This window comes from Haemorhous mexicanus, chromosome Z (genome assembly GCF_027477595.1).
Source record: "Haemorhous mexicanus isolate bHaeMex1 chromosome Z, bHaeMex1.pri, whole genome shotgun sequence".
Lineage (NCBI taxonomy): Eukaryota > Metazoa > Chordata > Aves > Passeriformes > Fringillidae > Haemorhous > Haemorhous mexicanus.
This window is the reverse complement of record NC_082381.1, coordinates 52,420,045-52,445,289: the sequence shown is the minus strand read 5'-3', so window position 1 is coordinate 52,445,289 and position 25,245 is coordinate 52,420,045. Positions and strand designations below refer to the sequence as shown.

Here is a 25,245-nt window from a genome sequence, read left to right as displayed (position 1 = left end):
CTGGACTCATGCTCCTGTAACAACATTCCTCCTCAGCAGTGCAGCAATACTGTACAAGTCTGCTGCAGCCTGCTAAGCCAAGATCTCTTCTCTAGGGCTGTGCAAGAATGGAACAAAAACAACTTGCAATTTGAAATGGTAAAAATAAAATGAACCTATCCATCTAATTAATCTGTGGAGATAAGAAAGTTCCCTGCAATTACAGGAGATCCTCTTTTTCTGTTTATTATTCTCAGGTGGAAAACCAGCCACAATAAACATTTGAATGGGGAAGGAGGAAACTCCCAAAGATATCCACTTTACCCTCCATCTTAATTTTAAGGTAGATCATAAGCCTAATGTTCTTCCAAAGAGACATTTGATGATGTATAAATGTTTAGCAAGGCCTTTTTCTCAGAGATTTTACCACATTGGAGAAACATGCATGAGGACTTCATATTCTCTCTTTGGTTTCTCACAGTGGAAACCAACACAGGCACTGAATTTTATCAGCTCAAGAGATGTGATTGTCAAGCCAGATAATTTCTCAATTCCTTGAAAGTAAAATTACTTTTGACCCCTTACATATTAAAGTGGAAACACTAACAACAAACCTTCCCAAAATGGAGCAGAATTTGCAGAAGCACATTTCATCAACACAAAACTATCAAGTCACATAATCAGGGTTTTAGCAGCTATTTCTTATAAGCCTTTTCTTTCAGAGGGTCCTTTATCTCTCAGATGAGAAGCAGCTGGCATAGCAAAATGCCTGAGGCTCTGTCAGAATTTCCTACCATCTGAGTTCACTTTCTCACTAAAAGCCATTAACAATTACAATAATTTCAAAGGACTTTAGTGTGGAGAATAGTATTGACAGCAAACTCTACGGAAGCAGAACCATTAATTTGCCAGTTTATATGCTAACAGTACGTAAGAGGTGAAAGAAAAAGGACAAAATAAAATAATTTAAGCTATGTTAAATGTTGAAACAAGTAATGATCTAAACCCCCATGAAGGAGCTACACACAGAGCATAGTTTTCAAGGCAACTGGCTGTATGTTTTTAAAGCTTATTTCATCTACATTTAACTAAGATACGGTATTCTATGTACATCCAAAAGGAAGGATCTCCCTAAAGTATGCCCAAACCTACAACACCGCGACAAGAACAAAGAGGAATATGGGAGATACCTCCCTTGGTACAGAAATCAGTAAGGGTCTGAGTCTCACAAGAACTATTTTTAAGCACTCTACAAAAACCCTCACACATTCATATTATCATTTTCTTCATAGAAAAAGAATCCGAAAAAAGAACAAAATATTTATGTGCGTTGGTTTTGGCTGGGGTAGCGTTAACTTTCTTTGCAGTGGCTGGTATGGGGCTGTGTTTTGGACTTGTGTTGAACACAGGGTTGATAATACAGAGAAGTTTTTCTCCTTGCCAGGGTGTCTCCTTGACACCCTGGCAAGGAGACTATGAGCACATGGGTATTTGGGAGGAGACACAGATCAAGTGGAGGACCCTAGCTGACCAAAGGAATATGCCAGATGACATGATGCCATGTTCAGTATATAAAGTAGGAGGAAGAAAGAGGAAGGGGAGACTTTTGGAGTAACTGCCTTCCCAAGGCACTGTTACATGTGGTGTGGCCCTACTGTCCTGGAAATGGCTGAACACCTGCCTGCTCATGGGAAGGGCTGAATGAATACCTTTTTTTGCTTTGTTTGTGTGTGCTTTTCCTTTCCCTATTAAATGTTCTTTGTCTTAACCCATGAGTTTTCCAGCTTTTAGCCTTCTCTCCCTGATCCTGATGGTGGGGGACTGAGCGAATATTTGCATTGGGCCAGTTGCTGTCTGGGGTTAAACCACAACACTGTGAAAGATGAAAATAGTTTTTGAAAGCGGTTGAAAAACTTGACTGAAATTTTACAAGTGCAAACCAAATAGAGAAAGACAGAAGATTCTCAGCTGACACTTTTTTGAAAGTTTGTTATTCACAATTTTCTTATCACCAAGCACAAATGTTACATACTATAATGCACTGCACTGTCAGTGTACATGAACATCTGTACATGAATTACACGTGGATACTGAAAGCCAAAAGCAGATGTTAAAATTATCTTCATAGTCCTGAGAATGCAACAATATTTGCAGAATACTTCCTTCATCTCTCCTTGATGTTACATATTCTCTGAACTACAGTTTCCTACAAAAAGTTAGTGAAATTTAAGGAACAAACAAACAAGAAAGAAAAAATATTACACTCAAATAATCTTCATGTTCACTATTTCTGAAGAAGCATCTCTGGGCAACCATTAAGACATACATCATTTTTTCCATATACCTGTTTTCTTTCCAGATGAATCAGCTCTTTATCCATATTCCTTGCTGAGCATTTTAAAGACAGGCAGAACATTACTCAGTGTTTTTTATACATAAGAGCTACCTGATCTACTTTGAATCTCAAATTAGGACTCCCCCATATTGCACTCACTAGTTACAGAGCAACACAGGGCAAGGTGGATTTTGTCAGCTGTTTATAATAAAGCTTAAAATGCAATTATTAAATATTCGTGAGGATTGTAGAATACACAGCATCCATATTAGCACCTGAAGGATCACACAAAACTCCCGTTGTATATGTATTTATGAATCTCTCATTGTATATGTATATATGTATATATGTATATATGTATGTATGTATGTATGTATGTATGTATGTATGTATGTATGTATGTATATATGTTTATATGAATCTCATATTTGATTAAACTTTTCTTAGCATTTGTACTGAGATCGCCATGCTCATTCCACCTCCTTTCAGGTTTTAGGACAGCATTAGAGATCACAGAAATTAATTGAAAAATTCCAATGACCTGACACAGGAGAACATCCTTGTAGCATTATTCCTTTAGATCATGGAATTACAGAGTGGTTTGGGTTTGAAGAGACCATAAGGATCAGCTAGTTCCAACCCCTCTGCCATGGGCAAGAACAGCTCGCACTGGACCAGGGTCTAACCTGGCCTTGAGCACCTCCAAGGACAGGACACCTATTACCTTTCTGGGCAACATGTTCCACCACCTCAGCACCCTCACACTAAAGAATTTTCCCCTAATATGTAATCTAAACCTACTCTCTTTCAGTTATGCAAGGCAACAAGAAAAACATGAAAATTTAGAGTGCCTGCACATCAGAGCAACAGAAATTATTCTGTCCCAGTGTCATCAAGAACAAAACCCATATATTTGGATATTTCCCACCAAGCAGGTTGCAGGAGAGCTGCATATTACTAGGCAGAATAATCTTTAAAAGTAATCAAAAAAACCAGCAGGAGAGAAAGTGCATGGGAAAACTCTTCTTTACTTAAACATTAGTTCTGACGTGACTCAGGTTTTACACCATAACATTCCTAGACAGAAAATAAGCAACAAAGATTGCCAAACTGAGAACTTTACAGTCAGCATTTGGGAGAGAACAACAGTATACACAAAAACATGCAAAAGAACAGAAAAATTTCTCTTAGAAGTTCTGTATCCTGAACCACAAAGATACAGCTTCCTTGGGCAACCTTCCAGAGAGTTTTCTGTCACACTGTTGGAAGCACACTGCTTGCAGCTGCTGATCACCAATTGGCTTTGATTTGTACAAATAAAACTGGCAGTGGTTCAGGACATTTCTCAGAAACTAAATTTTCCTCTCTCAGGCAAAATCAGTGGTAAAAAGGGCTGAGGCACAGACCTACACGTCATGTTAAAACACAAACATTACAATGACAATGGAAAATGCAAAGGTAGATGGTGAGACAAAAAAGATGCCATGCCTTCATTCTTTTTGTGTGAAGACATTTAGCACCAGAACACATTTAGCTATAGTTTCATATGTCATAAGACAAAATAGAAAATTTTAGAAGATTTTCCCGTCATATACCAATGTTACTAAATATGAACTTAGAGCAATTTTTTCCAAAGCCAAAGAAATTGAAATTGTAGCACATCACACAAGATCCTATGGGCACATCAGAGCTTCAAAGAAATGACATTCTTTTTCACAGACAGAGATGTATTGTTGCCAGATTATGAGTTCTCTACAACCTGATTATAGAGGGATTATGCCTGAGTGATTAATGTACTACCAAGGCCCATGAAAGCTAGTACCTAATAAAATGTATACTAGAATACTTCTACTAGTCAAACTTTTACTGCTCCAAATATTTGTCAATATTGAGCTGCATGAATAAATAGACTGAAAATCCTGCTGCTGAGATGGAGGAAAAGGAAGCTCTACACAAATGGTAGCTGAGCTCTAGAATACAACATTTTTGAAATTTTTTCTGCACATATGCAAGTATTTTGCAATTCTATGTAAATCTAAGCATTCAACTGAATTTAGAACTTTTTGAGTCATTAGAGATTATCAGAGAAAATTATTCATTTTTTCCTGAATTCTTTAATGCAAAGAAATAAAAGGAGATTTCCATTTAGTACAATCACTGTGAATAGCTTTCAGCCATCATTTCTCCCAGGAGTCATATATACATAACTTATGTGCTATTAACCAGTCACTTCATTTCTTCAGTTTTTAGACTTTCTACCTTCTACTAATTTCAGTCCTCACTTGTGCCACCTGACACTGGTAAGTTTTGCAAGTGTGTATCAATAACAACTTCTTCTGAGTTTAAACCTTTTCATAGTAAACTGAATATTTTTAGATCAAATATGAGTTAAGCTTGTTCCTTCAGAAATTGTTTGGTTTTCTACATTAATATATCCTCTCTTTAGAAAAATAAATCAAAATGTTCTTGATGCCAAATTCATACAAAAAATGTCCTTGAGACTTGTGGGAGCATAATCTTCATGGATTCTAACCATGTACAAAATACATATAAATAGCTTTTTTTTTTTCCCCTTAAAGGGTTATTGTAGCAACTGAAGTCCTTCTTCTGTTAGCTTACACTAGTATTTTTAAACATAAATTGTTAATCCAGCTTCTGTGACCTAAATCTAAGGCTGGTAACAAAAATTCTTCGTTAACATCTCATTCTCTTTGTCTGTTGTTCTTAAGACCTTTTCACCTTTTCACAACAAACAAGCTCATGCTAGACACATTTTATTTTGCTTTTTTGCTATGTATTAATTTGGTTTTAGAGTTTTGATTAGGATTCTATCACAAAAGCCACAGAAATCCTCTGATGAGGCCATCAAACCACTACATCTACGTAATTCATGGACTGACATCTATCACATCTAGGCAGCATCTATATGCAGGAAAGGCTGTTTTGAATACGTCAAAACATTCTCAGCGCATCTGTTGGCAGAGCCCCTGCATGTGCTGCTATGCAAAGTGCACAAGAGGAATGAGCCCTTATATTTTGTTGGGTAAAAGCAGTAACATAAATGCAGGGGATACATTCAGGAAGCTGTTCTACTTTTGATAACATATTAGAAGGCAGCAAGAGATTAAGATAATTTACAATCATTACAATTTTTCTGTTCTTCCCTCTTTTCTTTCTTTACTAGCACGGTTGAGGAGCACAACTTCATTCTAATTTGACATTTTTAAACTTAATTATCAGTGGATAGCACTCTAGCTAGCTAAACACTAGATATACAAGTTCATATTGAATAAGCCAGATATATGCATAATGGCATATATATACATGTATGTGTACATTGCATTATGGCTGCATTAGTGGAAGAATTCCTTGAAATATTCCATATAGTGCAGTCAACATCCAGTATTAACTGGTTTTGAACATTAGATAATCTCTTAAGCCTCACCACATTTTAAAGCAAATGCATTATCTCCCACACAAAAGGCTCTTTGTTAAAACAGAAAACTGTTTGCAAACAATATGAGGATAAAATTCTCCTTCATTTCATAAGATAGATAGATAGATGATAGATAGATAGATAGATAGATAGATAGATAGATAGATAGATAGATAGATAGATAGATGATAGATAGATGGATGGATGGATGATAAGTAGCAGCTAAGACACAACTTCTAATGAGCCACGTCAATTGTTCAGAATTGCCAAATAAACTGCTGCATATAAGCTTCTGAGTACTAAAGCAGTTCTGTTTCCTGAAGAGGTCTTCACAGCTGGACTATGTAATGGAAACCATAGGCAGGACAGTAACATTTCAAAAAGATCATTAAAATAATACATTCCTGTTTTAAAGACACTTTTTAAAATACTGATCCTAAGTTCACCTGTGGCAGAAAGCTCACCACTTAGCCCACAGTACTTGAGTTTGCTGGACAGAAACAATGATCTCAAGCCAATGCTCTGCATTGCCAGGAAGCAAGGAGCAGCAGAAAGAGGGATAACCAGCAAAGACCCAGAAGCAATTGCCACATTCCATTTTTATTGCCATTTCCCAGGGGCTGATGGCATCTGGGTGAAAATGAGAGCTGGAACATACAGGTCTTCTGACCAGATCTGCCATCCCAAGTCTGCTGGCCTCTGGCTGTAGCCGTGAGCAGTAAGGAAAAGCTTTGATGTGCAGAACACTGTAAGATGTTAAGATCAGGGTAGCATGGAATTTTTAGGACTCCTTCATGTGCTAACATGAAGGACCTGTTTACATTGAGAAACAAATGAAACTTAGTCTAAATTACAGCATGGAAGCACAACACTTCCATTATTTAAAAATAAGCTTAAAAACATGAGCTTTCAAGACTTACATTTCATTTGCTTGAAGATGGACTTGTTGGGCTCAAGCCAGTGCTGAAAAGACAAAGCAGAGAGCAGAGGTTAATATAGATCAAAAACAGCCTTTTTGTAATGTAAATGTAAATGGCACCAAAAATGAGAAGTAGGGATTTTATTTCACTGAGACATACATAAATGAGAAAAGCACCTCCATACTGGAATTGTACAGTATAAGCATACTTGATATCACCAGTGCCTGTGAAATAGATGTAGTTGAGATGGAAATAAGACAGATATTTCAAAGACACATTTAAAGGACTACAAACTGTAGTCCTCAGCTTGCAGTAGACATTTTAGTCTCATACTTTTACCCATTTTTTTCCAGAAGAATGATCATATCAGACAGCAGGAAAGAATACTCAGAAACTTTAACGCCATCTTTACATTAGTGTTGTCTTCTACGCTTCTTACAAAGAATGTTTAAGTACTATATCCTCAGTCGAAACACACAGGACAAAGGCAATTGTTCTCTTCTAGCAATAATTAAAAATCTCAAAGGAAAAAGATTGCACTTTTCTGTTAAATGTTCACAATAACCTAATCATAGCTAATCTACAGCAGAGAGGTATGGTTGCTTATCAGTAGGTGCATAAATTTACAGGAAAGGATGCTTTTGGCAGAAAAATTTTCTTTTTTTTTTTTTTTTTTAAATTCTCTAATAAAATAAATTCAGGTGCTTCTGTAACTGAAAGTTGGGCTCACATTTTAGTTAAGAGCCTTAGCATATCCCCTGCTAGCACTAGCTGACCTGCTCAGGAGGATGTTTTGTCAGACAAAAGAACATGCTGATATTCAAGTACCACTTCAGACCACAGCCAGCAGCTTTTGTATTAGTATTTTTCATTTAAGCAAAAATCTCCACAGTAAAATGAGATTTGTGCTGTGGAAGCAGCTGGTCAAAAAGCCCAGCATTCAGTTTTAATAAGCATACTCAACACTGGAAGGCCTTGCACTAAGGGGGGGTTTGATTTATAACCCTTTCATGCCAGCTCTAAAACCCTTTGGTCAACTGCAAAAAGAAAATCGAGCATTTATTAAACCATATACAATGCTTTAAATATACTACATGGGCTACCTTTTCTCCTCATAACCTTTAGTAATTCTACTACATGGAAAGGACAGGGGTAGATGTTTTGTAGGAGTTGTTAATAACTGACAGAAAATTATTACTTTAAAAATTATGACATCTCAAAAATTCAGAGGAAGTCAAGGTAACCGCAAATTACTTTTCTGAAAGAAAACTTTTGAAAAAACAAATACTGTCGAATGAGCATTTTCAGATATCTGTGGTTGCTCAGAAACTCTCACACATAATCTACAGTAGTACTGGAGATAAGCTCTGCAACGTATTTCTATTTGAAGTTCACTTATCACTGAGAGACTGATATGGTACCCTGGTACAAAGAAAATAAAAAGCCAGCAACCTTAAACTTCAAACAGCAGCCACAACACAACAACAACCCTCCAACATTTCTTTACCTACTCTGTTTTCCCAGTGTCTCTCTTCTTAGGGGGAAAGATGAAAGAAACAGAATTGAATCAGCAATGACGGTTTCACTGAGTTACCAGAAATATCTAGCTCATTTCATCTTTTTTTAGATAATACATATAAATTATTTATATGTTTCGCTCTGAATAATGGGGGCTGAGAGTTGCTCATAAAAAGATAAAGACAATCTGATTTAATAATTCTTATACAGTCCACAATGGTTTATAGGTACAAAATCCAGAATGAATTAATAGATAGGAAACCAAGATAAACAGATAAACAAGTCCACTTTTCACAGACCCACCCCTCATCCATCAGGATCAGGCCAGTCCTAGATGAAGATTCAGACAGCAAAGGGGGACTTGGACAGTGAGCCATGCTGTACTGCTCCCAGGAAACTGAAAGTTAAGAGTATTCACAATTTTCATCTAGCAAAACACAACACAGTTTTCTTGATATTTCTTTTTGAAATACCAAGCTGGAATATCAGCACAGACCAGATCAGCATTTAGAACTTTTGGAAAGGTTAATTACCTACTACAACAAAGCAGTCAGAGATTAAAAAAAAGCAAATTTGCAAATATGAAACCCTGGTATAAGTCATGTGAATAGTGAAAGAGAGGAAATATGAAGGAAATTTCTCAAACCCCCAAGAATGCAGATTTACCTAACATGTCCAAAATCAAATGTATATCACTAAGACCTGACCTTCATGGGTTAAAAACAGGTGGAAAAGACACCAAGCAATTAAGCAATCTAGGCTTTCACGTGGAGGTCATGGAAGTGACAGGGAGTTTCTACAAGCTCAGATTTCTACTGTGACCTTCTGTTGGTGGAAGACTGCAACTGTGTACACAATTCAGCTGAATCTTCCAGAAAACAGAGGAGTTGTTTCATAATTTGTGGAGACTTTCAAAGACGCAGTAATTAGGTGCTTAATGCTCTCTGACTGTCAGGGGAAGATAAACACCTAGTCATTGCTAGTGTTTCTGGAAATAGCCATCCCTATGTTTGTTTGCATATTTCCATTTGAGTTTTAGGAAAGATTTTCCCCTGAGTACTTATCTTTCAGCCTTACAGCATTGACTATTAATAATTAATACCTGTGCCTCCTCTCTACTATAGAGTATCCAAGCTATATTTATTCCAAGATTAATTATATGTTATAGTTAGGAGGAGATTAGGGTTCCTATAAATTAATCAAGCTGTTTCTGCAGAAACTTTAAATTGAAAAGTATTTGGTTTTCCAAAATGCAATATTTTTTAACAATTTTCTTGAAAAAAAAAATCTTAGGTGAATGAAAATATAACACCTCAAATTATCTTGTAAAGATAAATTTTAGGAACATTTTAAATGTTCAGCTGCAAAAAAATGTCATTAATACACATGCCATACTGCCTTGCAAGTACAGGCCACAGATGTTTTCAACTGTTCATTGCAATGAGTTATTGTACCCTTTATTGTAATAAAAACCCAAACAAAACTACTCAAGTATAAAACTGTAACTAGAAACAATAATCTTTTATTTCTCTACTAACACTAAAGTGTGCAAATCAGGGAGAGGAAAAACAAAATCCAGCAATTTTAAGCAGTTTCATCTCTGTCTTGTGTATTTGACATTGTAGTCCACAAAGGCTGCTTTAATTGAAGGATGGCCTACACCCTCAACCCAGCTTGGCTTTATGTGTGATAGTAACTAATGATCACCAGAAATCATCCTTGCAGGGACTGAGTTTCTTGTTTCATTGAAAGTATGTCAGTAGCATGATTGCTACCCAATGGGGAAGAAAATACTTTGATCCTAATCCTGCTAATACATTGTCAAGCATCCTGAGAGGAGATTCATGTTCAGCACTACTAATTTCTAATCTTTTTTCCAAAAGAGGTTTCAGTAGTTGCTGTGTATCTCAGAGATCAGCCAAGTGCCCTCAAAGAAAACAGAAGGGTGAGAAAAAGATACATAGAAATCTTGAAGGTTGGTCATGGGACAGCTAATGAGTCTTGCTGCTTCAAGTGCCAGTGGTGCGTAAGCAAACTATCACAGATATCACTTTTGGTGCTGGATCCTAAAATATGCTGAACATTGCCTTCTGACTAAGATTTCATTGCAACTGTATGCTGTTTCAGACTGGTGCAATTTTTACTTTGTAAATAGAGCCTTCACCTCTGATCAGCCCTTAAGTGGCGCTGAGTAGTCATTAGCGAGGCCAGGTGTGTTCTTGCTTACCCACAAATGCTGAGCAGCTGATGTGCTATCAGCTTTCACAGCAAAAGCTCAGAGGGAACAAGGACACCCTGCAAGGGTAACAGCACCATTCTAGAAAGTCAGTTTAACTCCACGAGCACTGATATGCTTTTGGTAAAAAACACTTCCTCCTGTTTCAACTTGTTTCAAATGAAGCCATTCACTGAGAAGGTCTGAGAGGACTGAGCTTGGTCTTGATCCAGCACGGGGTTAAGAGTTTTAGGATAAGAAGCTGTGAGGAAAAAGGAAACAGTGATAGAATCAAAGAATGGCCTGGGTGGAAAGGGACTTAAAAGATTATTTTGTTCCACTTCCCATCCCATTGACAGAGATATGTCATTAGACCACATTGCTCAGAGTTTTATCCTACCTGGCCTTGAACACTCCTGCGGATGGGCCATCACATGTTCCCTGGGCAACCTGCTCCAGTGCCTCAGAGCACTCAAAGCAAAGCAAATTCTCTTATCTCTTCCAAGCCTAGAGGCTTTTGATTAAGTCTCTGTGTTTGGAAGAGGAGCAGTTAGGAGGGGGCAACTGAAAGTGGCCAAATACTATGAATATTTAAATTTCACTTGGCAAGCAATTCTTACCCAAGTGCTTGGATGTGCATACAGAAAACAGAATCAGAAGAAGCTGCAGGTTTTACAAAAATACTCCAGGCAAGGGTTGGATTGGAAAACTGTTTAATCAACAGAAAATAGCTGGAGAATGGAGATATGAAACATTGCTAGAAAATGAAAAGAATAGTTAATTTTGATGAAAACTCCACCCTACATTAATCTTGAAAATTAATATCTACTATTTTTCTTGAATGAAGAGTGAAATCAAGGTAAATTTGCTTTAGCTTCAAAGTTGTGACTTACATAGGGTTACCACCTGCCAAAAAAAGCCCTAAACAAAAATCAAGCAAAAACAAACAAACAAACACATATCCAGAGCTCACAGAAGTTCAGACAGGGGAATTAATCAGGTAGCAGGCAACTCTATACAGGTACAAGAGATGCCAAAGGACCTAGGGCATAATGTGTGTCTCCTTCTTCATGCCCTGAGGGCAATACCACTTTTTCATGGTTTCAAGAACTTTTATATCAAGAATATTGACATTGTTCTGCTGTAGCAAAAGAGCTGCTCCACTGTATTTTTTCCAAAATCAGAGCACTGATGTTATTTAGTGGCATGTTAATAAGGAAGAAACAAGGTACATTTATCTCATCCAGAAAAGGTAGTCATATACCCTGGAGCAGAATCACCAGTTCAGAATATGATTCCGAGCTGGTATTTATTAAACATATTTCTGAAACATCACTGCTCTGTGTTGGACTAGCTGAACTTATCCATAGTCTCTACATCAGCTGCACATCTAGCCATAAAATCTGCCTATATTGATGAATACATGAGCCACCACATTCTCACAGACAACAGGTTCACAACCAATGGGAAAAAAATCTTTGCTTTAAAATCTTTATATGATCAATATATGATCATATAAAACGGTTTCATTTACAAGTTTACTAATCTTCACACAAGATATTTAGTTAGTAATATTTCTGCTGAATTAAATGTATACATATGTATACATTCTCTTCACACTACCAGTCGTTTCTGTCAAATTTTTGTTTAGTACATAAATGCAGCTCTACCAGTAAAAGCATGATGCCATTTAACTCAGCACTTAATCTCTGAAAATGGTCTGAAGCAAGCACTTAGAGAAAGAACAAGAGCAGTAGCTCCCATTGTGCTCAGTGGGCTTTTTCTACCCAGCCTCCATTAAAATTTGTTTTAAATCTTTGTAGGCTTTTACCAATTTGTCCAAACTCCAATTTTTAATGCTTCTTTCAAATTCGTGACAGCTACAATGAATTTTATTACTGCCTATGGTTTTCTAAAAACTATTTCTCAATACCAGTGGCTTTACACTTAGTTTACCTTAGAGCGTTTCAGTTCTAAGAATTACAGAGCAACTTTTCCCTGATCACCTTCTCCAAGTTATTTTACAACATCTCTTTCTCTCTCATTCACTTTTGCTTACTCTCTGGCTCTCTCTTATTCATTCTCTTTCACTCACCTCTTTTCCTAGACGTATTATTTTTTACTCCAGCTCTGGATGAGATCCATTCTATTAAATATAATTCTCACAGCCTTCTTTGTTCCTTTTCCAGTTCTATTATTCTGAACTAATGTGACCTGAACAGCACACAGCAAGCAGCGTTGCCGCAAGAGTTCATGCAAATGCAGTAAATTTGTGACAACTCTGCCCTGGAGCAGAGGTTCATACGCATGGATAAGGATTAAGATTTTTATTAACTTATACCTCAGTTACTCTAGGGTTCTGCACATAATACTTCTGTTTTACCCCTTCACAGAGACTGGAGATCTCCCAGACTGATCTTTTCTCCTAACTGTGTGGAGTATTACAACTCCATAAAAACATAACTCCATTAAACTGAGGTTGCAAGTTGTCTGATGTGTCTTTCTGCCAACCTCCACCACTTTCCTGTGGGACGTATTATTAGAAATATGTATTAAATAGCTGCTCTTGCCAAAGCAGAGATCAGCTGTACCCAAGATTTGGTGACCCTTTCCAAAGGTCTCTCTGATGAGGAACTGCTGTACATTTTGTCTATAGCTCCCATTAAAAACAGAACCACTTCTTCATGATAAAGAAATTAATTACCAATGGACCAGAGACTAATTTCCTTTCCCAGTAAATACTGGCACAATGCTGTACTACTTAGGTTGTAAGGTTAAATAAATATTCTGCCCAGGTCAATTGTAAGTGATGGACTTTGGTTTACAAATGGGTCTCCCCACCACCCTTACTATAGAAATAAATGAAATAAAATAAAATCTGATCAAAAAACCCCTATATCTGGGTAGAACTGTCACCCATTTTTCACCATATTTAAGCTTGAAAGCAAAATGAGAATTTTATCTACAATAGTTCTTTAGGAGGAAATTAGCAGGCATGCCAACAAATCCACAGTGTCCAGTGTCATCCTCGCTAAACCAGGCTCTATGCTCTGGGAAAGTCAGAAAATTCCAGGGTACTCAAAGCTACCCACCAGGATCAGCTGCATAGAGGGAGTGTACTCATAGAGTGGTTTCACTAATTTGAAAGTTTTATTTTCATACAAGCACAGAGCTAAAACCACTGCCCTGCTCTGCTAATCCCAGACAGCCCTGCAGCACACCCACATGACACACATGACAAAGCATCTTAATGCTTGAGGGTGATTATGATTTCAGACATCTCCACAGTGACAGATAAGACTGAACAGTTGCTTCAGGATCCTACAAAGCCTTTCCATGACACTTGCAACCTACACCATGGGTAGCTCCAAGGTATTTCTTGGTCAAACTACCACCTCATACTTCCACATTCAAAAACAAAATCACAAGCATGTGCTCAGATTTATCCACTGGAAGTGACAAAAAAAAAAAAAAGGCAATAAGTATTTCCAAGTTTAAATCATTGTTCAAGTGCCCTTCTGAAGGGACTTAAAGACTATATTTTACCACAAGGGAGTTGAATCTCCCCTTGCACTCAAGAGCAATGGCCTCTTCCAACAAGAAATCCACTCTGAACAGCAGCTCCACTCTGTCATTCTATTCTCATCTTGTATCAGTCCAGAAACACAAAGATACTGCACAATAAACCCAGGGTATCTGGCACAGAATTAGCCATTCTGCATTTCCACAAGTGTGAGTGTGACAATTGGCCTCAATATGGTACCTAGCATATGGAAAGGTACCAGGAATAGTTCCTTGCTCGTCCAGGCATGGCTCCATTTTGAAACTGTTAAAAAGTACAAGCTCCAAATGATGGTTCTGGGTTCTTACAGTGTATCTTACAGTGTACAGTGTCTCTTTATTCTCTTGAGATTTCCTGGGCTGGGTTTGGTCTTCAGTGTTTACCTCAGCAAGAAAAATAACAGGGCTCTACCCACCAACGTGGCAGCACACCTTCATGAATCCATAGAGGAACTTAACACGTGAGAACTGTATAGAATCATAAACCACCAGGGCTGGAAGACACCTTGAACGCCATGCAGTCCCATCCTTCACCCAGCACTACCACTATAACTCTTTAATCACTAAACCACACCACCCAGGAACAGATCCAGACTCTTCTAGTACACCTCCAGGGATGGCAACTCTACCACGTCCCAGGGAAACCTATTTCCTGATCACCCTAACAGTGAAAAAAATCTCCTAATAACTATTCTGAATCTCCCCTGTCACATCTTGAGGCCATTTCCTCTGGTCCTCTCACTGCTGGCACAGTAGAGGTAACCAACCCCCACCTCACTGCACCCTCCTTTCAGGGAGCTGTGGAGAGTGATGAGGTTCCCCCTGAGCCTCCTCTCCTCCAGACTAAACAAACACAGATCCCTCAGCCGTTCCCTAAGACACATTTTCTAGCCCTTTCATGAACCTTGTTGCCCTTCTCTGGATGCTCTCCAGCACCTCAAATCTTTTTAGGAGTGAGGGGTCCAGAACTGATCACAGGATTCAAGGTGTGGTCTCACTGGTGCTGAGTGCAGAGGGATGAACTCTCACCTGGTCAAATTTGATCAGGTTAGAGATCAAACCCTCAAAAGTAGCTTCAAATATTACTACAGTTTAGTGTCAGGGAGAAAGGCTGTGTGATCCCACATAATTGTCTCAGAAACCCACATGAAAAAGTTAACAGTTAATATATGAGCGCTAGGAACTCCTTTGTTCTCTGTACCATTGGACATAAAATGGCATACTACAATTTACTGCCTACTATTAGTACACCACTGACATTTTTGAATCTACACTAATGCAAAGTTTCCACAGAAGACCATCCAAATGTGACACTAAAAGATACAACATGGTGGAGAACGTAGGGTTTTTGGCTGCTAATTCAATTTGATTTTATTGTCACTGTTCGTCTCCCATAGAACAGAAAAGGCAATGCTGCCTTCTGTTAAGAGTGGCATCCAGAGTTTGGGTTTTTTTTGTCTGGAATAGAATATGGAAAACTATAGAAAATTTTTTAAAGTTTATGTATGCAAAAAATTTTAAGTATGCCCAAAATACACACACATTTTTATTTATGTAGGAAGAAAGGATTATTATAAAAGTGGAGTTGGGGAGAGGAAGAAATATGTATTATTACTTACTTGAAAAATAACCTATAAAACACCAGCTGTTTTCCCATATTTCAAATCTTTTTTGACATAAGGCAATTAGCTCCATTTTCTACGTTTTTTACACAGTCAGAAATTCTGAATGCTTTAAACAGAAATCTTGAAACATTTAATTTTAAACATCTGAAGTATTGAAACAAATAATTTTTTAAATTCTCAAACTTAATCAAACATTTTGATACTCCTAAGTCAAAATGCTAGTAGCATTTTAGTAGCATACTCTAAATTTAGAAGACATTTTGGATTCATTAAATCTGGTATTTTTGTCAGCTTGAGCTCCCTCATTATAAAACAAAAGGACTGCAAATTAGCTTTCAGACCAACTATGGAACCTTTGCAAAAAAAAAAATTAAATCTTAATAAAATGGAGGCAAGCATCACTGCTAGACTATGCCAGCAGCATAAATCTGCATAATATTTCATATATATATCAGTGTGTATGTATGTGTGTGTGTGTACACTATATAATAATATACTATTTTTTCATATATCACTATTCAAAAAATCAATCAAGAATAATTCACTAAAAGCCAGAATCAAATGCATGATTTTGGTATTTTCATTTGGAACCATTGATATGGCCAATTTTGTGCAAACACAGAGTCTATGCAGTCGATATAAAATTCTGCAACATATAAAATGCTACAACAGAGGCATTTAGCACTTCCAAGAAACTCGGCAAAGCAACAGCCATTGTGTGCTATGTGCTTCAGAATCAATAATAACTCTCCTAAAAAAGAGTTAGGCTTTCTTGTTTCAGCTCCTATTACATGCTGTTTGAAAGAACAGTCAGAAGATGGTGCCTAGTCTCTATCTTTGCCAATATACGATATAAACTCCTTCCATAAAATTATAGGGAATTCTCCCAAAATTATTTACCAACCCGGTGAAAGATTTTTCCCCACTGCCTCCATTAGGACTGTCTCAGACAGTGCAGCTCTCACTACAGTAAGAACCACTCCCCTTGCTTAAACTTTCTTTTTCTTTTCATTTTACACTCTGATGCAAGTATAACCCTATCTTCCTAGCCTTTGATTCCTGCACTAAAAGGGTGTGTCCTTATTAGAAGCATCTCATAAACAAGCTCTCTACTCTCTTTATGTTTATAATACTCCTTCTTCCCTCTTTTTGTCTTCATTTAAGTTGATCTTTCTTGAATACAGATATCTAGATCAGAGCAGCTGTGGTCTCATTAGAGCTTAATGATATTATTACCTTCCTGCAAATGGAGTTCTAAGAGGCAAACAAAGTTTTGTCTGTTACCATAGCCACGTCATGCACTGAAGCCAGACTGGTTGATTGTCATTTTATTAATTTTCCCGCATCCTTTCATTTGTATCTGGGACACTGAAGTACATTGTCACACACATTATCAACTAGCATAGCATGAACTATCACTTTCCTTCAAAGCAACTGTGCTTGGCCAAACCACAAGGTTTAAATTCGGAAAGCAGCTGTTGCTGAAATCCACCTACTGATCTTTGCTGGGCTACTGCTTGTGCTCTGTGACACATCTCACCAAGCCCTAATAATGTACTGCGGAAAGCATGTGCCCCTTTCTCTTCGTTGGGACCTGTTAGGGTCCCACTAAATCTTGGAAATTCCTTCAACCAAATTACAAATACACTTATTCCTCGGAGCTTTGAAAACTTCTTCTACAGCACTATAAGTACTCTTACCTGCACAGTGGCAACAGTAATATGACATTTCTACTGTGACGCCACCACATCTTATGCTTACTACGGCTTATCTCTTTAACCACATACCTAGGCAACTACTGATGTTTTTTTGTTAGATGAATTCCAGGCATCTAAACACACAACTGCTAAAATAAAAACAGTGAGGAAAACTGTCACATTCCTCATAAATTCAAAACTGTACTTTCCTTAGTTTTTTACTGAACTGTCCTGGTTTTGGCCAGGACAGAGTTAACTTTTTGAGGTAACCATGAGGTGGCAAAGTCTGGAGCTGTGTGGGAGTGTCTGGATTATTATATATTCACATAATTGCTGGTGTGCAGAAGTAAGGAATTCTTGGGCTTCCAGGAAGATGTTTGTGACAATATGAGGTACTGAATATAAAAATAACTTATTTTTATGATTTGTTACATAAGAGAAGAATGTACATTGCTTTCAACTCATCAACAAAGCATTTAAGTCTGTACGAAGAAGGGTCCCTTACAAATCATGTCTAAATTCATGACAGAATTTAATATAAATAGAGAGACGTTATCAATATGCTTGAAAACATGAGAGCAATTGAAAACCAGCATGTAAAAATGCATGAATGGAAATTCCAGTTTCGTAAGTCCATTTAACAAAATCCAGTTGAAGACTGGACCAGTTGAGACAACAGATTGCAACAGTATTCTCTAGTTGTGGGATACAAAGGGAAATGAAAACACAAGGTTTTTTAGGTAAGAACATAATTTTTTTTCTCTAATTGTCTGGTGCTGCTAAGCAGTACAAAATTTTAGCTTCTGTAGAAACTTCCATAAACTTAGCACTAAATTAGCTATACTACGAGATGTAAAACAACTGTATAGCCAAGATGAATAAGACAGTGCAGCAAATTTAGCTAACAATATAGCTAACAGCTCTTTGAAACATGGGAACAACATATGGTATGATATAATGAGCATCACAATCAGTTTCAGGTTTTGGAGTTTTTTTCTAAAGTATCACTATTTTAAATTATTTTGACAAAAATTTGGTTTTTTTAAAAGACCGTCTTTACTTCCATTAAGTAAAATAACTTTTCTGCAGTTTTTTGAGTGACTGTCAGAGAAACACCCAACGGAAGTAAGTGTTTATTAAGTCTTACTTAATTATAGCCCAATTATTAGCCCAACCTAATCATCCTATCAATTCCAAGCAGGTGAACATCTCTATAACTTTTATGATTGTGAAGAATTAAGAGCACTGGTGAGACTGTTAATTATTTTCACTTTAAAAGGGGGATGCAATGGAAACTATTTGGTGTAGCTGTGCAAAGCTTTTGCAATTTTATAAGGTTGAGCTGATGGTGATACCCCAATTCCTGTGATTTTTGACAAAATTAATTAAGGTGTAGAAAGAGGTATCCAGCCAAATTATTTTTTTCATCTTAAATCACAGAAGCCTCAAACGGATAATTGTTTCTAGAGATTAATTGTCGTTATATGTACCCAAAATATTTAAAGTCACATATCTAGTCTTAATACTGAGACCAGCAGGACAACATGGTGAAGAAACAGTTCTGAATTTCAATATCTGAGGTCTTCTGCTTTCTATTCTCACCATTTTCTTCTACTCTCATACAATGAAAGTCATCTGAAGCCACGTGGGGGTAGCAGCAGCAAACTTCCTATAAAATACAACCTGCAGATCTACCTAACACCTAGGAAAGATGATTAATTACTGTACACAAAAATGTCTACAGCACAGGCCTGAGAATTTTATTGCAGAAATGTAAAGACACTTATAGGGAGGACCAGCCTGAACAATTTGTCAGAGCTTGACAAATCACACCTGCTCTCTGTATTACAGATTTTAAGTCCATGTACTCAGTGACGGGTGAAACAGAATAACTGCTTTTACCTGATAAACATAATAGGATTTCTTCTTACATATCCCAAAATTCATACACTAAGAGAAGACTAAAAATCCCAAATTCCAGCGCACAGTCAGAGCCTAGAGCTGCTCTGTGCTGACTCTGAGACATGCCTATAGATTCTTTTCTAGTTTTAGTGCCCAGAACTACACAAATCAAAATATACAATAATATAACAATAGTATGATAATAAATACATTAAGTGAGGGGGAAATTAATTTAATAATGCCATTTTAGGAACCTTTACAGATTACAGCCCAAGTACAAATCCTCAGAGATAAATAACTTTACATCAGAACATACATGCTTTTTTTAAAAAAAACATCAATTAACGTTACTTTAAGGCAAATTTAGTCAGATATTATATACCTACCCTCTGCTTCTCAGGGTCAACATATCGAATGCCAAAATAGTCTTTTTCCAGCAAGCTGTAATAGTTGCAGATGTGATCGATAAGAAACTGACCCTTGGTTTCCCTCTGCAAAAAGAAAAAGAAATTAAACATTATGTTGAGTATTCTGAATTTGCTGTCTATAAATCTGTACAAAGTGTCAAGGAAAATGATACATGAAATTTGTTATTATTCAGATGAGGACAAGGATTTAACTGTTTATTGTCTCTCTAAGACTCAAGAGAGTAATGATCAATACACTCGCTGCACATTCACAGATTGGTTAAGAAAATATTATTACTACTCCTACCTCAGGAAAACTCATGCTGCTCTAATGGCTACAAATTTATAAGACTTAATATACTACTAGCAATCATATTTCCACAGATGATATAATGGCATAATATTTATAAACAGAATTTCAAAACACTTTGTGTTTTTTTATCCCCCAAATTTGAAAGCAGATCTGAATGTGAGTACTCTATTGGATCTTTACACAGTGCCCACAGCAAGAGAGGTCTAATCACTAATTCCCTCCATTAAGTCAAAGCATCTGTATAAAGAACAAATGCCTAAATGACTGAAAGAGAAGTTTTCATCTTTGTGTTGTCACTAGGTAACCACAGCCAAATCTTACTGCTACACATGATATTTAGCTAACAATTTCATTCTTTCTTTCTGTTTTCTTCAATCTCAAGAATGTGGGTCTATTTTCATTTATCCAATGCCTAATATGGAGATCTTACACGAGTTTTCACATTTCTTCTGATCCAGCTAATGTGAAGGTTCATGTCGGGTTTTTTCCTGAAATGTGATTTGTACCACTATTAGCATGGGCTAAAGCTGTTTTCCTGAAATAGTCCATTCCAAACAGACAAAGGTGCTACACTACACCATGGTGTCAGGTCTCTGCATTTTTTCCCCTCTATGTGTCCACCCTTGTCCTGCACTGAGACCTCTCTGCTGCAGACCAGGAGTCTCTACCCTTTGATGACATGAAACAATTTGAATTCAGCTCTTTAATGTCTACTGAATGGACATTACACAGGACATGAAATCACTTTATATAAAAATAATACTTAATTGTTTTTCTCCAAACTACTTCCTGAAAACTTTAATGCTATGCCTTGTTCAAACTTTTTTTTTAAGAATTTAAGAGGTCATTTAAGCTGCAAAGAGCATGGCAAGCAAAATTGAAGGGACAGCCTCTATATATCTCACTGTGCTTTACAAGGCTGGGTATTGCTAGCATATTCATTTTGCACAGAAGTAGCTGAGCCCAGACCAGCACCATGCCCTATTGGAGGTCATACTCTCAAGGGCAGAGGAAGTGATGGTCTGGGCACCACCACTGTCTGGTGAGATCTACTGCTTCCCACAGGAAAAATGAGACAGGCTTCAAGACTGGAGAGTTAGAAAATAATGCAATCTGTGAACTAAATTTTTGTTCTCTTATCTTTACAATTAATAAGGATGCATCATGTAGATGCAGTTGCTTGTTTTTTGGTCTCCATCACTCAGCAAACAGATAACTAAATAAAAAGCACCCTCAGTTAAGGCCCTGACAGAGAGATGCATTGCCCTTCTGTATGCTGAGGCTCCTGCAGGCTTAACCTTGCCTGCCATAGGGACCTTCTCTCCTCCCAAATTCACTTCCAGCCACAATGGAATTGCCAATTTCTCTACAGATTTCCTTTTCCTAGGAAGAGGAAAAGAGGTGCCCACCTCTGTTTCTAATGCTACTGCATAAGCCACCTGATTCCCCTACTCTTACCTGTCTCCACCTTCTATCCCCTATAACTTTTAGTCCTGCACTCTTCCATGCTCTCCTACTTGCCTGGAGATGTCTCTGCCTTGTCTGCACATGGTGCTTCCATAATTTTTTTCCCTATTTTTAAACAGCTTTTGTCAAAGGATGTTAACACAATTTGTCGGTTCAGTTTGTGCTCATGCAACCTCGTGCTTTACACCCTGCATTGTTACCTTTTCCCATGTAACCTAGATGCAACAGGTTTCCTTCCAGCCTCAAGACATTTAAAAATCAACTTGTTTACTGTTAGGAGTGGCTACATTCACTGACATTTTTTTGTGCTGTACCCAGTTACAAGTATGGGCATCCTGGAGACAACACAGAGAACACTTTCCTCAAAAGGAAAAGTCCTATCAAAGTCTGAAAAATACAAAAGGAAAACTGTCACTCTCCCTGTAGCTGACAAAAAAAGGGCATACACTTATGTGGCCATATTTCAATTAACTGTTTTCTAACTTAAAATCTTGTAAGTGTCTGGAAAGTTTTATGACTATTAGAGACCATAGAAATATTGACAAATTTTCATGGTGACATTTCATTACAAAGGCAGTAGGAAAAATTATAAACACAGATGAGACATTTAAGTGTCATGCAGTTTTAAACTAATCTACAACAAATTAAATAGGACTGGGAAATAACAGCTATTAGATGACTCAGGTACAATCAAACATGAAAACAGATTTTACTGGCAACAGTGTACAAAAGAAATCAATTTTTTAAAACAGTGGAAATATGGAAACCAAACTATCCATATTTTCATGTGATAGCTTTAGAGGGTGTCACTGTGTCCTGGCTTGGCTATATAGTGCTTGTATGCCCCAAACCAGGACACACTAGAAGAACAATCAGTTATACAATCTTCTACGACAAACTACTAGTGTTTCACATTCTAATCTACGAATTTTCACATTCTAATCTATGATTCTATGAATTTTAAAAGCCCTTTGCTTCAGTCACCTAAATAATCATAAATTTCTGAGTACCTGAAGAAACTGATAAAAGCATACAGCCCACATAGTGTTTATAAATCCAGTAAGAGCATTCTATTTCTAAAAGGAATTGATGCCCTAGTTTTCTTCCTTGGAAAATAGATGATGGAAACATACCAAACAAAAAAGAGCAAAAAGCCCCTAAGCTAGATTCATGCTCCAGCAATCTTTAAGCCTTCCATTGATAAATAGAAAGGACTACTTAATAACTTCACCCTTTGTTAATATACCCCCTTCAGTTCATTACATTTTAAAAAATATTCAAGATGCACAAAAGTTGGCTAATTCAGCACTTGCATAGTGTAGTGAGAGTCCTCATATGAAATGTAAATGTTCCACTATTAAAGTCTTCTAGAGAAAAGAAAAGAAAAGGAAAGAAAAGGAAAGAAAAGGAAAGAAAAGGAAAGAAAAGGAAAGAAAAGGAAAGAAAAGAAAAGAAAAGAAAAGAAAAGAAAAGAAAAGAAAAGAAAAGAAAAGAAAAGAAAAGAAAAGAAAAGAAAAGAAAAGAAAAGAAAAGAAAAGAAAAGAAAAGAAAAGAAAAGAAAAGAAAAGAAAAGAAAAGAAGAAAAGAAAAGAAAAGAAAAGAAAAGAAAAGAAAAGAAAAGAAAAGAAAAGAAAAGAAAAGAAAAGAAAAGAAAAGAAAAGAAAAGAAAAATATCTTAATTGATATACAGAGGAAAATACTTGATGTGGCACATTGCACATCAAGTCCTAATTCATAATAGATTGTATGACAAGAAGGATGGGCAATCGCAGTTAATTTTATTTTCTGCGAAGAGCAGAATAAATATATATCTTCTACGTTTCTCTAACAATGCTTCAAATTCTTCTGAGCTTTAGAATCTAATGATCTTTTTCTATTTATTACACATTACTACATACTACCATGCTAAAAAAGAATATTTTAGAACCAAATTTCATTCTGATTTGTGAAATAATCTGAATAACACATATTAAGAACTGCTAGTCATCCACAACAGAGCAGGGGAACAGATTTGGGTCAGAGAATAATGAATGTAAAACGTTGCCTGAAATTTCAGATGGCTGCCATACAGCTTTCCAATTAAGTGATCCTTAACAAAAAAGAAAACAAACAAAAAAACCCCAAACAAACAAAAACAATCCTTAAACCCTTCGATAGAAAAAAGTACTTTGTAACAACTCAGAAAAATAATTTTATATTACATTTCAGAATGTTTGTCAGAACATTAAAAAATTGCATAATAAAGAAAGCCATTATTTCCAATACCACTGAAGAATTTCAGCCACAAACAACAGGAATCTGAAAGTAATAATCAAGTCATACACTTAAATTTTCAAATATTTGAGAATTATACCACAGTTCGCTCAGACGTTATCCACTATTTTCCATTAAAGAAGACATATGCAGGCAGAAACAATAGTCAGGAAAGTCTGGAAGTCAGAGATATGAAATGTCCTGAATTGTAATCAATACATTGTGTTCAATGAAATAATACCATTAAATAAGCCACTTTTTTCTATGTCTATTAATTCAAATATGTCTGCCTATCTCAAATGAGAAATATTTTTGTTCATAATTTTGTAACCCATGCAATGGCTTTAAACAAAGTCCTATAATGTAGATATATTCCACACACTCAAAAATTTGGAGATTTCTATAAATAATTTATTTAGATAAATAGGCACAGACAAGATGAGTATGTTTTTCCTAAGGCTGCATTTGAATTGCTGACCTTAATACCACTAAAATCCCACAACAAACCCCAACACATATGTAACAGATATAACACCGTGTAAAGGACAAAATCCCCAAACACACAAGGTCAGTTTGCAAACAACTGTTAAACACTGCTTTTTAAGCTGGATTAAAAGTTTTTGTTTCTATTGAAACAAACATGTATCAAACTAAACTAGCAGCTGTGACAAAAGAATTAAGTGAAACGGGATGTTCTGTTTGGCAACAAGATATGAGAACATGATCACACAGAGTCTTCCATTGATAGACTCACAGGGAACAAACACAGGTTTGTTCCTCAGCTCTAGGAACTGAGTAATAAACTGGAGGAATGCTTCTTTTTCCCTACCACTTCTTATTACAGCTTCCATTTCTGCAACTCTGCAAATTTATGACTGAGTAGCCTAATTCCTTGGTAATTTCTCTGGTATACAGAAACTAACCCAAACAACAATTTTTGCCCCTCTTGTGCAGTTTAACACATTATCCCCAACTCATGCTTGCCTTGGGGATTTCCTTTTTTATTTCAACTATCTTGATGCAACTTAAAAAGCAAGGCAGAGTGTAACTTGTTCTATCAATTTAACTATTCTCCAATGACGTAAAATGAGATCACAAAACCTTTTCGACTGCTTCACAAATCTAAAAATGAGAGGAAAACTACGTACAGCCATTTAAGATCTTACATTCAATGAAATGTTTTCCCTATTTGAATTTGCTTCACTGTGGAGTTCTGTGTCTATTTATCTGAATGTCGTCGCAAGGAAAAGCAAGAATCACAAGCAGATTAAACACAATGTTTCTGCTCTCTTATCTAAACACTGAAGTCCTGCCAGCTGTGCTTATCTCTGTCAGGAAGCCACTGACTTTACTAAGTGTGCAGAGTCATAAACACAGTATTTGTTTGTACTGGGGATTTCAATCCTCATCCCATAAGTGTCTTTACTTGTGTGAACAGCTCCCAACAGTGACCCTGTGTGTAAAGCTGGTCACATACTTAAGTGCTTACTTAAGTGTAAAGTCATGCAGCAAAATAAATAAATAAATAAATAAATAAATAAATAAATAAATAAATAAATAAATCCAGCAAGCAAAGCACAATGAAACCAACTTTTCTGTCTAAATTGACGGAAAGTC

The 25,245-nt window shown here is 36.6% G+C and overlaps 1 protein-coding gene across 1 annotated transcript in view; it reads right to left on the bottom strand.

The window, feature by feature from the left end:
- FRMD3 (FERM domain containing 3) overlaps nt 1–25,245 on the bottom strand; it is a 130,898-nt gene that overhangs the window by 53,678 nt on the left and 51,975 nt on the right. The window contains exons 2-3 of the mRNA XM_059836781.1: nt 19,575–19,679; nt 6,671–6,713 (exon numbers count right to left, since the gene is read on the bottom strand). Coding sequence (XP_059692764.1) covers nt 6,671–6,713; nt 19,575–19,679 — 148 coding nt within the window. The remainder of the gene's footprint in view (nt 1–6,670; nt 6,714–19,574; nt 19,680–25,245) is intronic.